The following is a 17,144-nucleotide window of genomic DNA, read 5'->3' as shown; positions in this document are numbered from 1 at the left end:
ACAAGTCAATTCGGTACAGTTAAAACCGTGGTTTTCAACCTTTTCCTTTCCATCCACCTACCACCTTAAGCAATCCCTTGCCAATCACAGCACCCATGGCATTGGGAATACTTAAAGTGGGATGCGAGTGGAAAGAAAAAAGTTGAGAACCACTGGATAGTTATTTACAAGCCAGCAGAATTTTATTTTGCGGGGGTGGGAAGAGTGTGATGGAAAAGTGCATGTCCGCGTGACATCATATTCTATTCGCTCTGCGACATGTTAACAGTTCCTATCGACACTATTGAGTGAATAGGTTCAAGAGAGCAGGAGGAAGGGAGATAATATCGATCACGCCAGACCATGAGATTCAGAACATTACAGTTTTTAAAAAGAATATCCACGAACCCAAAATAAATCGAGAAAACAAAAATGATTACATCTATTAAAAATGTAATATATTGTTCCTTGTATATCGATATCAAAACAGGAGTGATAACTATCTGTCTTCCTCGTTTGCAGGTTGAGGTGAACGGGAAATCCGACCCCAGCCCAGGTGGGGCTGCCTTGGGATGGGAGAGGGGGCAAATTCCCCAGTTGTGGGGGGGGGGGGGGGGGGTGGCAACGGCTCGTCCTGGACGTGCGTGGAGCGCCGGCCGTCCGATCCCCCCTCTCCGCTCCCGGGGTGGGGAGCAGCCCGCGTTCCCCGACGCGGCCGCTTCCTTGTCGACTGAACGGTGGGGGGGGAAAGTTCGCCCGAACCTCCGACGAAGTGAAACAAGGTGCGCAGTCACGGACTCCTTTGCTTCCCCCCACACCCACAGCGAGCCTTACTGGAACAGAAGCAAAAGAAAAAACGCCAGGAGCCCTTGATGGTCCAGTCAAATGTGGACAGCCGATCCCGGGCTCGACGGATGAAGCAGTCAGAGGAGCAAGCCCCTCTGGTCGAGTCCTACCTCAGCAGTAACAGCAGCACCATTTATCATGGTAAGTCAGTGGCGACTCTGATGTGGGCACTCCACTGATTCCTAGTTTGTAAAGTACCTCGGAGAGTTTAACTCCAGTTCCCCATTTTTAGTGACCCTTGGACACCTCAATCCAAATAATGGAGTCGATGCTCTTTGAATAAACTTGGCTGAAGCGGGTTCTCGGGGTCAGCAGCGCTCAGTAATTGGGGAGAATCACTGCTGCCCAAGTGGAGAATCACTACCTTCCATACAGGACGGTCCATTGGGACCATCCAGTCTGGTTTGGGCGGCATGATTTTGGAGCAACAGCAAAACAAAAAAGGTGCAGTCCAGAAAACGTTTCCTTCTATTTCATCCCCGAGAGGTTTCTTTGCAACCTCAACGCTCAGGGCTGGGAGTCGCTCTCACTTCCCTAACTCGGAGCAAAGTAACCATGTACTGCTGTAATTGGAGGACCTTGTCCGCAGTCAGTGTCTGTCAGATTGTTGTGATTTTCACACACACACAAAGATTGGTTTAATTAAGGCACCAGCACTTTCGGCCCAGTCAGGGAAGTTCGACGCACAGATTTTGAACTGTCACCACCTCTGAGCTTCAGCCCCCCCTTCCCTTCCCTCCCTCGCTCGCAAAGGCAAACATACCTTTGAGGAATTAAATGATGAAGACTGCTTTGTAAACTCTGGACTCCTTTGGCGTTGCTCCAAACGTTTCCAGGGAGGCGAGACACATCCTTTGTGCAAAGCAGTCGTTCTCAAATTAAGGGACAACAATGTATCAAGGCTTAAATAATATAAAAATAACATGCAGGAAATCGGAAAGAAAAACATAGAAGCTGCAAAATAGTGGGTGGTGTCATGAAAGTTTCACAGCATGTGCCGTTATATCTTGCAGGGAAATACTCTTGTGCTTTGTAGGAAAAGCGCCGGTGCCCACAACCCTCTTTCTAATATAACCGAGAAACCAACTTGGACCATGTCGACTGTAAACCGGAGGGCTGATTTGCAAATTGCCATTACAGAAACTTGCAAAAGGATTGAGTTTTTTTTAGATACTTTTCTGTCCTCTATTGGATATGTTGCTTCAATTGCAAGTGTTCCGTGGTTCTAAAAATCTGCTGGTGCTTAGTCGCGGAGTGATTAAATTGACAACCGTGAGCTAACAGCCATTGGTCCTTGCAGAGGGGAAGTTAATGTTCTTCAATGACAAGGAGAAAACTAAAACCAAACAACTGACGAAGTGATTAGGTGGGTGGGTGGTTCTTGCTTCCAGTGGTAGAAAGGTATGTATCTAAAATGTAAAATAAATATCTTGGGATAAGTTCAAGTGTGTTTTGGTGATTGTTTTGAAGTGTTTATTTTTTTTCATATAGGGGTAAAAATATCATACAAACCCATTAATTATTTACAATATTGTTAATCATGGTTACTTATTCACTATGACTTACACTGACTGTGACATACTTTCACTGGCATGTTGGCTAATATAAAAAAAGTAAAAAACATTACATTTCCTGCTGCATTCTAAACTAGGTGCACTGTGATCACCCTCCTCCCTAACCTCTCCGGTTTCTGTTAGCCCCCACCCCTCCATCTATACCTATGTCTCATCCAGCATGTGCTCGCTCCCTCTCTTCCCTCTGCCCCCCCCATCTCTGCATTCACAGAAATCCTCCCCCATCCCCTAATCAATCCTCACTTTTTCTCTTCCCTGTCCTCCTAGCCATATCCAATTAACACCTTTTGTATTTTGGACTGTACTCCTCCCTCTGCCCATTCATTCCTTTTCCCCGAGCCTTTTAATTCAGATGCCTGCCTGTTTTTTACTCCTACCTTGAAGAAGTGCTCAGGCCTGAAACATCAGTTATTTATCTTGACCTCTTATGGATGCTGCAAGACCTGCTGAGTTCTTAAAGCTTTTCTGTGTTTTCAATTCATGAGGCTCTGGGGGTGTCACTATGAAAGAGGGAGCCAAGTGTTTGGGATGTGTTTCATGGCTGGAATAACTGAGGCTGCAGTCTAAGGTGTGGGGGCTGAAGGAGGGGGTGCTAGAGGGTGTGAGGGTTCTATCTACTGAGAAGAAATTTAGAAATTAAAATGGTCAATGACAATCCGACATCCTCACACAAGGGCAGGGCAGAAAAACAAACATGTCTCCAATTAGATTTAGAGCAGGGAAAATGCAAAAACAACAAAACTGAAGGTTCCTTATCTAATTAAAATTAGGTATCTGGAAGCCACCAATAAGTTGGTTTTTACTGCAACAGGTTTTGAGTGCAAGAGCAAAGACATCTTACTGGAATTATATTGAGTTCTGGTGAGACTGCATAGGTCTGGTCTCCATACCTAAGGAAGGTTCTGAGAGAGAGATTGCAAGAAAAGCTGATTAGGCTAAGCCTTAAGATAGTAGTTTTGTCCTATGAGGAGAGATTAAAAAGACTGGACCTCTCGAAACTAGAATGAGATGTTATTTTTGAATGTAAAAATTGTTGAGGATTTCACAGGATAGATTAGGGTTGACATCTGTACTTGCTACTATGTCTGAAACTAGGAATCACAGTCACAATATGAGATAAGGAAATTTTGGAGTTCTTTATCTGAACCATGGAGGACACCCTCTGGATATATTCATGTTTTTGATATTGGGAGAATCCAGGGTTAAGCAGTTAGTGTTGGAAAATGATGTTGAGGTTAAAAAAAAATCAGACCTATCTAATTCAATGAAGGAGCAAGCACAATGGGACAGTAGTCAATTCTTGCTTCTGTTATTTGTTTCTATGTAATTGCCTTGTGGCAACAAAATTCCTTTCCCTGGCTCGATCAGCAGCTCAGTTCAAGTCCATTTGCAATTTCAATTTTGACATCTAGTATCTACCTTTCTCTTTCCTTAAAAGTAATTTACTTCAAGTTTCAACATTGAAAATCTATTGAAAATTCTCAATCAAATACCACTGCTGATTGAAGGTGAAATTTTGACTATGGGTAGATCAATGACAAATGAATTTTGCAGCTTTAATAAATTTCCTTGTTTTTGAATGGCAGGACTGATGCACTGCAAGGTGCCAAGGTTCAGACATAATCTTTTCATTTCTGAGACTTTGATTCAAACTCCACAAGAATTAATGAGATGAAAGGCTTTTACCTTTGCTGTGAGAGTTGGATCAATGCACTTATGTAATGGGGTAGCCGGCAGTGAGGACCTTTGTTGCATCAAGTCTGTACCATTTCCTTCATAGAACCATCCAATTACTGTCATTTTCCCTTCTTTTCACTATAGAACTGTTTTTTTTTTTCAAATTTCTAGTGTATGCTTTACATAGATTTTAATTTGCTTTTTTCCCCATACCACATAGTGCATTTCAAATTCCAGAAACTTGCAGTGATCATTTCTCAAACAACTATTTTAAAGCAATAACTTTAGATTATTGACCTACCTAATAGTGTCAACAGCATATAAAGCCTTCAATGTTAATTATAACACACCTTTACCTTTTGCTCCAATGAGAACAGGACACCTATACTCTGTCCATAATGCCCAACGTGACCTGCCAATTGCACCATTTCAACTCTGCTGTCAGATCAGATACTATTTATTGTCATGTAATAAAACAGAAATGTAACATTGTGCAGAATTGCCTTTAGACTGCTGTCATAAGGCAAACAAAGATTCACCATTAACAATAGCATTTCCCAACACCCCTTACAGTCAGAGAAAGAGAAACAAAAGAGAGCCACCCCAGAATGACCATGGATTCGCCTCTGGCACTCCCACAGCTTCTGCAGCTGCTCAAGACTCTTGTTCAGTTCAAAAAATCAGCAAACCAAGCTCAGATCAAAACCTCCGACACGACGAAGAAGCCTACAGCATGCAGGACCTTTTGGGAGCCCACCTGGCCCTCAGCATCCTCTAGAATCCCAGCTACAATACCTGGTGCTCATGAGCTAATCTCCAGAAGCCCACAGTTTTGAGGGTTCCTTGTCCGCAAGTCACTAATAGTTTTCCACCTTTAGCCAAGATGGTCGCTGGTCCTCCACCATAGTTATCATCCTTCGGGTTGTGTCCTCTACCTTTCCTTCTCAGTGGAGAGTGTTCTCCCCATTACTAGTGCCCTGCGCCAGTCCGCTGTTCCCTTTGAGTCTGCAACCCCTCTAGGCTGATGCTGAGCACAGGGCCCAGACGTCTCAGTTTCAGGATTTTAAAATAAAACATTATTGGTTCCTATAACAGTTTAAAGCCTGTATGGAGCTGTTGGCAGTAGGACTGCGCAGTAGGACCTCGTGGAGGAGTGCTGTGCATCTGCTCCCCACTCTACCTGTGTCCACACCAATGGTAGAGCTGTGATCTTTTGTTCTTTACAAAAGATTCCCATGCTGATATATATCCTATGATAAGGGTAAGCCCCACTGTAGGCTAAAAGAACAGCAATTCGTGTTCTGTTTGGCTGCTCTACAGCTCAGTGGTGTGAGTATTAAGTTATGCTATTTTGTGTACACTTAGCGCTTGTATGTTTTTCTTCCTCTCTCCTTTTCATTTATCTGGAGTTCTTCCATTATTGTTCTCTTTTCCATGCTCCCTGAAGTGTAAATTGTGGAGGGTCATGTGACTTCTCCATCTGGAATCTGGTGGGAGTGTGATTTGTGGAGGGTCATGTGACCTCTCCGTCTGGAATCTGGTGGGAACCTGGATTATAGAGGGTCATGTAACCATCCTGTCTGGGAACCTAGTCAGAAGTCACATCAACTGCCAATCAAGGCTAGACTCTATTCACTCATTAATGCACACCTGACCATTGGCTCCTTTAATTACCTAGTGATTTCCAGGGCCAGAAACTCCAGCTTACTGTACTATAAAGTCCACCAAGAGCAGTAGCTCTCTCCTTTTTGCTCTTCAGCTCTGAGATGAACCCTTCTGTGGACAATGCTGGAGGAATCCTTGGTAAGGTGTGCACTACATAGGGATTGAGATTGTTATATATTGTTGTAGTTGTAGATAACATCTGAGCCATACCCACATTAGACAAGAAATGCTAGTAATGTATTGTCCTTGGTTGTGATTAGTCTGTATAAACAATTGTATCAGTTTTATGCTATTATATCAGTAGTATTAAATCCGATGTGACTGGGTTGTATTGTGCTTGTAAGACGTAAGCAATTGCTAGTATTGGTGGTATTAAGTCCAATGTGACTGGTTGCATTGAGTTGTGTAATTGAGAATACTTGCTTGTGTTATTTCTGTTGCAATCCCCTTGCGTGTGTTTCAATAAAGATTATTTCTACATTCAGCCTGTATCCTGGCCCATTACTCTTTGAACCCACCAAACTTTTCCCTTCCCACACAACACTTCAACTCCAATCACTCACTTTGGCTTCCCATCTCTGCCTATTATCCACATATTTCAACCACCAGTTCACTGCCCTAATTGGTTCCATCTCCACTCAATGTTACCATTATCACCTTCCTTATTTATCAGATTCTAGCATCAGTTTCTATTTATCACCCGTTGTCTCCAATTTCACCTTCGTCTCCCTCCCCCACCTGGCTTAATCTCTTCATCATCCTTCACCTCTCCTCGATCCATCTATCATCTCCAACTTGCCCCAGATCCACCTCCCCCAACCCACCCCTCCTTCACCTCTCCTGTTTATATTGGTGACATTTCCCTCCACTCTCATTTCTGACGATGGATCTCAATGGAAGTGTTGACATTTCCTCTCCCCTTACAGGTGTTGCCTCAAGGGTAGTGCCCAGGTGCACACTTCATCCATTTTGTGAGAACTTAGAATAACTCAACATAATGCTTCAGTTCATTATTATAGATATCCATCACAGCTAACTAGGGAGTGTGGGTGTGCATGTGTCTGCGTATGTATGTGTGGGGTCTGTGTGGTACATGGTACAAGGTGTGGGTGGGGGAGTTGTGTGTGTTTGTGAATGGGGGGGTTTGGGGTGCGTGTGAGATTATTGACTTGTGGATGCCAAAACTCTGGAATTAATCAGGAATACATTCTGTGTAGAAGAAAATAAGTTGGCTTGCCGCAGAAAGGAAATTAGCTCTGGGTCTGAGATCCCTCTTTAGGGTAAAATGATGAAATTTCTGTCCTCCAACTAATATCATTCAATGCCACTTATTTCCCCTGGTTACAGATATATGTTGATGCATGATGGGCTTTCAGAGGAATCTTAGCCATCAAGAAAGGAAGCCATGAGAATATGATGTGCTATAAATGAAATAACCTATCTTGAATGGCAGTGTGAGAAAAAAATTCAGCAATGTATGTGTTGTTTAGAATGAAATATCGAATATGGGCATTTTGTTAAATTTAAGAAAATACACAACAGGCCACTGAAAGAATGTTACAGTTAATATAAAAAAGAATTGTAGATAGTCATGGATGACGAGACAGTAATTTAATCAATGGGCTTGAATGTCATTTTTTTTCAGTAAAAAAGCTAGTTCAAAGTAGTCATCAAAATGTCATCATGAAATTACTCAGATATTCTTTTCAATTTTATAAATACTTTCTTTTGACAGTTAGAAGCAAAGAATTATGGACCCATCAGTTTGCTCTGCTGACTGGATGCAATTGTTTCCTTTTTGTCATTGATATGCATTGGCTGCTAACCTGCAGGATAGCTGTCCTGGAGAGAGGAAAAGAAATGGAGATGGTTCATATAGAATGGATCACATGTCTGAGTTAAAAAAAAAACAAAATGCTGCTGAAGCTCAGCGGGTCAAACAGTGTCCTTTATGTGGCAAAAGTAAAAATTCATAATCAATGTTTTGGGCTTGAGCCAGTCATCAAGGTATTTGAGAATGCTGGCAGGCATCCAAATAATAAAGGTAAGGGATGGGAGGTAGCAAAGGCAGGAGATGATAGATGGAGAGAGGAAGGAGGGGACGGCAGCAATGAGGGGGAGGGAGGAAGGATGGCTAGGTGGGTAAGGGGGGGGGGTGGGAGAGGAGAACTGGAAAGAAAAGGCAAGCAAGTTTAGCAGAAAGCAGAGATATCAATGTTAAGGCCACTGGCTGGAGTGTCCCCAGATGGGGGAAAAAAGGTGTTGCTCCAATCTGTGGGTGGTCAGGATAGGATAGCCCACAAGTCCTGGACAGATATGAGCTTTGGAGTGTGACTCAGAATTGTAATGTTTGGCTGCTGGGATGTGGCTGTTGTTTGGATGGAGAGGAGGTTCTGAGCAAAGCGATCTCCCAATCTGCGACTGGTCTCTCCAATGTAGAGAAGGCCACAAAGGAAGCATGGATGCAGTAAATTCGTCCTGTGGATGTACATGTGAAGTGTTGCTTCACTTGAAAGGCCTTTTTTGGGCCCTGGACCGTGGAGAGGGAAGAGGTGTTGAAGTGTTACACCTCCTGCGGCCACAGTGGAAGGTGTTGGGGGGGGGGATGTGCATGATGGATAGAACGGTCCCCTGGAAGACCGAGAAGAGGAGGAGAAAGGAAAATGTGTCTAGTGATGGAATCCTGTAGTAATTCTGGCGGATAAATTGTTGGATGTGAAGGCTGGTGAGGTGGTAGGTGAGGATGAGGGGGATTGTACGTTTGTTATTTCTGAGGGCAGATGAGCAGGAAATGGAGGATGTAAGGGCTGAGTTGATGGTGGTGGAGGGGAAGCCATATTTGTGGAAGAAGACAGACATTTCAGAAGATCTGGACTGGAAGACCTCATCTTGGGAACAGATGTGACAGAGATGTAAAAATTGAGAGAAGGGGATGGAATCCTTGTAGGGGGCAGGGTGTGAGGACGTGCAGTCAAGGTAGTTGTGGAGGTAAAAGGGTTTGTAGTATATGTCAGTGGAAAACTGGTTTCCTGAGATGCCCCTTATCTACCCAGCCATCCCTCCTCTTTCCCCCACCCCATTGCTGCTAGCCCCTCCCTCATCTCTCCACTTATCATGTCCTGCCTTCGCCACCCCCCCTCCTTTTTGTTTAGATGTCAGCCGACATTTTTTCATACCTTGAAGAAGGGCTCAAGTCAGAAATGTCAGTTATGTATTTTTACCTTTGCTACATAATGGACACTATTTGAACTGCTGAGTTTCTTCTTCAACCACACTATCCACAGATTTTCATGATTTACTGTCTGATTAAAGTTCTTCAGTGGGTGAATCTAAGGCTTGGCTTTAAGGTTGATTGTCTGTCCTTTTTTCTTAAAGAGTTTCCCTTGGGAGCATTGATGAATAGCTGAATTGGAAAACTAAATGGGAATTTTGGGTTGTTAGGATCACCAATGCAGTAAATGTAATTCGCACTCATTGTACAATGTGAGTTAGTTGATCAGAGATTGCATTTTTATGTTTTCTGGGTAGACCAGTTTTATTATACAGGTACACGATCCTTTATCTGGAACCCTTGGGGGACAGTGTGTTCCGAATTTTGGATTTTTCTGGATTTCAGAATGCCAGATTTAAACCCACCCGAATTGTGCTGCCGTATCCAACCCCACCCTCTTCCACTTGTCTTGTATATCAGTTTCAAAGACTCTGAGAAAGGCACTCCAGCCCCCAGGTAACTGATATACAAGACAAGTAGGTTCTGAATACTATTTTTTTTCCATTGGTCAGAATTCGGTACCTTGAACAGCTGTTTTTTTTATTAAGCAATGACATGAATCACATTGATTTAGGACCTTGCAGAATTGCAGTTTGCTCTTCATATTCATAAATATTTCATGATTTCAATCCTTCCAACAAATGATTCAGGAATTGTGATAAAGTAATCCAACCATATTCAGCATGGCGGGCTATATGTAGCAATAGCAAAAGCAGTGTTCCTTGACAAATTGGTCAATGAATCAATGTTAAATGTAGATCACATTTTATTCTAATAAGAAAGACACAAATTCCATAAGAATATTTTGTTACAGCTACTTCTTTATGGTTACTGTGGGATTCAATTCCAACAAGAAAGGGATAAAAATTCATATCTTGATCTCTCGGAAGGAGTTGAAAAGGACATTAAGACGTTCCAGTGCCATGAATTATTTATTGGATTTGTATCAATAAAGGTTTGGGTTAAGACCTACATTATACCAGGAACAGCCAAAATATTAGCAGGAATCCTTGCTCAATTGCTAGTCTCACTCACTTGTTAAGGCCTTTTGCTTCCAGTGAAGGAGGGTACTGAAGTTGCCAGTTAATGAAGAAGACGAAGGCTGAGTAGTCAACCAGTAATCATGGGTTTTATTAGCAGTAACTAGTGGTACAATAATGAAAGACAATGAGTGCGCATACCTAAGGGGAGTGTCTTTAGTGGTAGAGATAATACTCGTCCAATGTCAATAAAGCAGACAACAAAGAGAGAGAGAGACTGACAGCACAGATTCACCACAGGCACATAAGGAAAAAATTGTACAGTCATAAGCACACCCACATTAAGTGTACAGCAAGTTCTCAGCCGTCCTCAAAAGTCTTCAAGTTTGTCTTCTGCAAGACCCAGATGAGTGATCTAGTACAGAAGGTCTTTGCCTCTGATGTAGAGAGTGTGAACTTATTTGCTTTCTGCCATATTATCCAGTTCTCCAAACCCACAAGGTCAACTGTTCTGCTTCATTAGACACTTAGTGACTACACAACCTTCCCGTGATGAACATAAGGAAGTCTGTTTGCAAAGGTCTTAGCTATTGCTTAGATACTTTCTGTGAACATCCGTGAGGTTATCTGTAAAAGCTAAATTCAAAAGCCCCTTTCACTGAAAATCTTTTAGTAAATTCTTTTAATCATAAATTGATGCAGAGCATTTATTTTTGTTCATATGACCTGAGTACAAGTCCTGCTGTTCTTGTACTTTTTTTGTATCACATCTCAGCACTTGTTGTGATTGGAAACATGGGCCCCTGAGGCAGGTCCAAAATTAGTGGTTCTCAACTTCTTTCTTTTCACTCACATACCACTTTAAGTGTCCCCTATGTTGCAGGTACTCTGTAGTTAGTAAGGGATGCTTAAGGTGGTAATTAGGTGGAAATAAAAATTTTGAAAACCATTGTTTTAATCGTACCTCATTGACTCGTTATGTGCACGGTTTCATAACTCCAAAGGAAATGGGGCAATGACAATTTTTCTCAAGCAAAATATTTCAGTGACAATTGGGTCTAGAGCAGTGATTCTCAACCTTCCCTTCCCACTCACATACCACCTTAAGCAATCCCTTAGTAATCACAGAGTACTGATGGCATAGGGATTACTTAAAGTGGTATGTGAGTAGAAAGAAAAAGGTTGAGAACCACTGTCCAAAATGATATTGCTCCTTATTTTTAGTCTGTGACTCCTTTTGCTTTTTTTCCCCCTAACTCTCAATGTGCATTTGTACATTATCCCCAATTTCACATGATCTAAATTTGATCACCATTGGACTGAAATTTTATGAAATCAAAACATACCACTGACTTTGTCTCATCTAGTCAAGCAAAGCCCCTGATTCATCTCTCCCCTCTCATATTTGCTCACATCACACTATAGCGCTTGGTTCTGATCACTCTCCCCATCCCAACTCGAAGAAGAATGTCCTATTTTCTCTCTGGAGTTACCCAAATCTAGGACCAAGGCTCCCCTTTATAACACCAGACAGATCTCACTTCTCCACCTCCCACTCTGCCTGGTCTTCTCCCCTCCCTCACTTCCCTTTTCCAGCACTCAGGATTTCAATGCCTCTCTCCTCCACAGCCCAGGGGTTCCAAGGCCACTAACAATCCCATCACCCATTTTTGGGCCACACTAAAGGCCCAATCAACTCTATAGCTGCAAAGCATCCTTATGAAGAGAGTCAAGGTCAGGTGAATATTAAGAGTATCAACGGTGAATGAGGGAGGGGGCTGAATAAAAACCAGTTGTTGGAAGAACTACCAAGAAGATGTCAGCATTCTCGGTGTCCCTGCCAAGGATTATATAACTTCTGTGTCTCCTTTAATGACCGCAAAACAGGGCTTAATCCTGCAGTTAAGGTCATTATTGGTATGTGAGGTCTGGCTTGTCTCTAACAAGCTACACATGCATGTAAGACATTTCAGGTCACGTATTATACTCGGTTCCAACTAGGTTTGCATGTGAATCACCCATGATGAGCTTCAAACAAAAGCTTTGGGAGTGGCCTAGTGACCTTGTAGTTGGCAATTGTTTCTGATTAAAGTTGGCGATATTTGTCCCATGAATCAAGGTGGGGAGAGTGATCAGAATAAAGAGCTACAGATAGGTGACAGGCTTTGTTCCTTGAGAAGCATCAAGATCTTTACGAGAGAAGGTGATGCAAGATGAGGCATTTATTCTGGTTTACCATTTAGCATAAGACAGGTTTACATACATGCTGTTAAGTAATGGCTTCTATAAAAAAATACGTTTAATGAATCACTTGCTATTTTGCCATTAGCTCATAAGTTTTACATTTTCTTTTTGAGGCCTACTTTATCTAAAGTGGATTTTCCTATTGTCTATCTAAGACAGTGGTTCCCAGCCTTTTTCTTTCCACTCACATACCACTTTAAGTATTCCCTATGCCATAGGTGCTCTGTGATTAGTAAGGGATTGCTTAAGATGGTATGTGGGCGGAAAGAAAAAGTTTGAAAACCACTGTTTTAATTGTACCTAATTGACTCGTTATGTGCACGGTTTCACAACTCCAATGGAAATGGGCCAATGACAATTTGTCTCGAGCAAAATATTTCAGTAACATTTGGGTCTAGAGCAGTGCTTCTCAACCTTCCCTTCCCACTCACATACCACCTTAAGCAATCCCTTACTAATCACAGAGCACCAGTCGCATTGGGATTGCTTAAAGTGGTATGTGAGTGGAAAGAAAAAGGTTGGGAACTACTGACCTAAGAGGATAAAATATAATTAGCATGTGTAAGAAACTCCAAACTGGTTATTCTCCATGTAGTGTAATATTTTAATTGATTTTAGTTTCATATCTTTATGTAAAATGCTGATAATTGCTCCAGATTTGGTTTCAAATGCTATCCAATATCACTTTAAATTTATGTAATGCTTAATCTAATTACATTTATTTTGAACTTGAGATAGCTTTTCTGAAATATATTTTTCAATTGTCAAAATAAATGAAAAAAGATACGAAGTCTAAAATATTGTTACTCAACTACCTCTAAAGTACCAGGAGGTTGTTTTCAATTTATGCTTTTTATTCATGAGAGCAGCAATTCTGATGGGACGCTGTATAGCAGGGGTGTCAAACTCAAATTCACGGAGGGCCAAAATTAAAAACTTGGACTAAGTCGAGGGCCGAACTAAATATTTATTGAAAATTTTCAACAACATCTGCATGTTTTCTCTTCTTTCAACATATGTAATGTTAAACTTTAGGATATAACTTTAGGAGGATAATGTTACAGGTCAGGAGTAGGTAGCTCAAGTTCACCCTTTGCTTGACCTGAGGGAAACATATTTGGTCCCTGTCGAGATGTAGTCAGCATTCACAGGCTGTGTCCATTTTGGCCTGCATCAGGACTCAGCATTTCCTGCTCACTCCTCAGGCTCGAGTCCTCTATTCACCCTCGACCCACCATCCCTCTACCTGACCAGACCTTTACCCAACCTCTACTCACCCCTCACTCCACTCGCTCTGCCTCTACCCACCCCATCCTATACACGCCCCTCTACTGCCTCTCCCCTCAACCTGTTCCTCCCTCTACCCGTCTCTCACCCTCTAATCACCCCTCCCCTACTCGCCCTGCCCCTCCCCTTTTACCTCTTCCCTATCCACCCCTCCTTCTACTCATCCCTCCCTCTAACTGCCCCTCGCACCACCATAACTTCCCCTGCCCATTACTCCTCACTTACACCCTCTGCCCACCCCTGCTTACCCACCCACTCAGGCCCAGTGCGCTGCCGATCAGCCTTTGCGGACAGCCACCATCTCTCTTCACGTGCAGGGCCGAACCAGCCGTCCCTGGGGTCCGCGCGGGCGCAAGCAAGCGCTGAAGGCCGTGGCGACCGGGAGAAGTGCGCTCGCGCTGTGGAAGGACCGTCCGGTGCCAGTCGCGCGGGGCTCGCGCTGCCCGGGGGCTGTGCGCAGCCTGCCATGCCCGTTGTGCCGACAGGAAATCACAGGCGCTCGCCCATCCGCCGCACCGCTCGACAGGTGGGAGAAGTGACTGGTTGTGCGGGGAGCCTTCCAACTGGCTTGCCGGCTGATGACATCGACAGACTTCTCGTGTTACAATGGGGAAGGATGTGCAATGAAGGGGGAGGATGGTGGGGGTACATTACCAAAAAACAGCATCGGCTCTCGCTGCAGGGCGGGACACCTCTAATACATTTTTGAAATGATCTTGCGGGCCAAATATAATTATATCACGGGCCAAATTTGGCCCGCGGGCCAGAGTTTGACATGTGTGCTGTATAGTAATATAAAATGTTTGAAGTTTTTTCTCTTCAGCATGCTCAATTGGAGGAGCATGGACAAATAAAGGAAAAAAGTATCTTTGTCCCAAACATTAAAGTCCAATCTGATGCTGTGGCACTGCCTGCTTTCTGCTCGGTGTACAATGATTTAAGGAAGGAATATTACAATCAATCCCAATTTTCAGTTCAAGAAAATTGTCACATGTCCCGAGGTACAGGGGTACTGAGTGCTGTCCAGGTAGATCATTCCATACATCGTACAGTGGTCAAAACGCAGTGCAGAGTCACAGAGAGAGATGGATTAGAACCGAGCAAAGATAACATTGTTTCACTGCTGTGAGTTTCATTCAGGAGTCTGATAATGGGAGGAAAGAAACTGACCTTGAATCATCTTTCCCAAAGGGAGGAGGGTAAAGAGCAGGTGACTGGAATAGGATGAGTCTCTTAATATGTTGCCTGCTTTTCCGAGAAAGCAAGAAGGCTAGCTGGAATCAATGAGGGGGAGGGGGTTTGTTTGATGGTCTGAGTTGTGTTCACAATTCTCTGTGGGTTCTTGGGCAGTGCAGTGCCCATTTTAAGCATCATTGATTAAATCGTTTGCTTTATAATAAGTTCTCTGCTCAAGATCTCTAAATTTAATTCAAAATGTAAACTTTGTCTTCCTTTTGATTTGCAGGCTTGCTATGTGTAAGATGTAGCTTGCCTCTAAGTAAATACTGTATAGAAAATGCTAATTTTGAATAATACATGAAGTTATTTCGAAACTTAGTTTTCAAAATGACAAGACCTGCATATGATATTCTGCAAATATCTCACAATGACAGTTACTTGTATGTACATTTGCATTGTGATTTCTAGAATAAATGTATGTGTCATCTATGAGATTCTAATTACATTTGGCATTACAATTAGTTTGTCATATTTGTGATTTTTACTAAGTCATCATGGAAAGAGGTGGGGCGAAGGTGATGTTAAAAATCTCACTCCCTTCAGAACCTTTTCCCTCTTCTGATTGCTCTTTGCAGCAAACTGATCAAAAACTTGTCTAAATGAATAAAATCTTCTTAAAGTGCTATTGGTAAACACTTCAACATTGTTTAAATGTCAATTATTATGATATTCTGTTCCATAGCATTTCCTAACTTATTTCAAAGTATCTTGTCCTGATGGCATTTCATTTCAACCAGGTTAATACTGGCATCAAAATATGTGGCTTGGTATTTGGAACGCAGACCAAGTACATGGGCTTCGTGAATCTGTAATAGTAAATGCTTTTATTAACATGTTTAATGTGTAATTAACCTGCAGTTACAGAATAAATGGGTGATTTGTTGCACTGAGGTTCAAAATATAGAAATTGAAAGCATTGCCCTCTGCCTCTGCATTTCATCCAATGACTTCTGTGGAGGGAAAAAAAAACTTTGGAGGCAGAGCATGGATTATTGTTAAATTTTGATACATTTAATGTGATCAACTGCAGGAATTTTCAAACCCCAAGGCAAATGCAATGTGTGTTTCTTTCAAAATATTCTGTCTATACCCGCTTAAAAATAGTGACTGAAGTACTTGTACTTTATCTAAAACCCATTAAAACTATTCCACTGCTTTGCTTTTTCTCTGAATGACTACCCTCTGCTTTATAGATACCTTGCTTTCTTTTGCTCTTCATTTCTCTTTTCTCTAAATATTTCCATGCAGCAGTACAAGAGGTCGAACATGAGGATGTAAAGGTTGTAACAGATGTTCAAGTTCCAAAACCTGCTAAAAAATCAAAGTCCTCAGCTTCAGGCTCACAATCTGCCAGCCTCAAGAAGGAAAAAAGGGGTAAACAGAAAGGTCAGCATGCTGCTACTGGTACGGAAGGATAACTGCATGCAGACTACTTTTCTTTATGTTGAGAAGCATGCCTGATCATTACATAGAAACCAACTAGAGTGGCCTTCTAATTTGATGTTGTCTACGATTGTGGAGTAGGTAGTGATTAACAAATTGCTGTTGCATTTAGAACAATACGATTCAACAAGCTTCAGAATAGGAGTTGTGGAATATGATGTATGAATATACTGATGTGGAAAGAAAGTGCGCACGCATGATGAAATTAGATTGGGGTGTGTGAATATGCTGCAATTTATGAAATACTAGGCACGGTTATAATGCTAAAATGAATAAAGCTATGATGTTAGCATTTATTTGTGTCATCAGTTGATGGCCTGATTTACGATTTTATCTGCTGTTCATTTGGTAAAAACCTTTTCTGGGCCTGGTAATGATGACTACGTTTTAGGTTTGGCAGATGGAAATGAATGGAGTAAATAAATATGCCGTTCTTCTTGATTTTATTCAGAGTGATAAAGTTTTGGAATAGCATTCAAGGTTTATTTTATTATCATGTAATAATACATTATAAAATGTAACATAGATGATAGACTTTAACTTTTGTCTGATGTGAGGCAAACAAAGAGTCACCATGAGCATTAACCAGTGTCCCTAATTGGAGAAGGTGAAGCAAAAGAGAGTACCTTCAGAGTCACTAGGCCCTTTCAAACTGCCATTTAAAATGGGTTTAACCAGGCAATTTGCATGGTTAGTGCCCCAGTTATACAGCAATTTGAAAGGGTCCAACCAGGTCCCTCACCTACCTTGGAGATTCTCAGCGAACCCAGTTAAACTCACCTAGGTCTTGTCCATGGCCAATTCGGAAAAAGAAAATGGCTGACCCGCATATTCCGGAGACATCAGCGCTTGCATGTGTGTGCCACTGGGCAGCCAGCATCCGAACATTCAACAGTGCTTCCGGTGAGTACGTGACGCGTCATTGAGGGGGCGGGATCC

The 17,144-nt window shown here is 42.3% G+C and overlaps 1 protein-coding gene across 1 annotated transcript in view; it reads left to right on the top strand.

Annotated features, from left to right (window-relative positions):
- Positions 1–673: 673 nt before the first annotated feature.
- tub (TUB bipartite transcription factor) overlaps positions 674–17,144 on the top strand; it is a 68,342-nt gene continuing 51,871 nt past the window's right edge. The window contains exon 1 of the mRNA XM_069913643.1: positions 674–966. Within this exon, the coding sequence (XP_069769744.1) occupies positions 852–966 (115 nt within the window). The 5' untranslated portion in view covers positions 674–851. The remainder of the gene's footprint in view (positions 967–17,144) is intronic.

This window comes from Narcine bancroftii, chromosome 1, assembly GCF_036971445.1.
Source record: "Narcine bancroftii isolate sNarBan1 chromosome 1, sNarBan1.hap1, whole genome shotgun sequence".
NCBI classification, from domain to species: domain Eukaryota; kingdom Metazoa; phylum Chordata; class Chondrichthyes; order Torpediniformes; family Narcinidae; genus Narcine; species Narcine bancroftii.
This window is presented reverse-complemented; position numbering and strand designations above follow the sequence as displayed.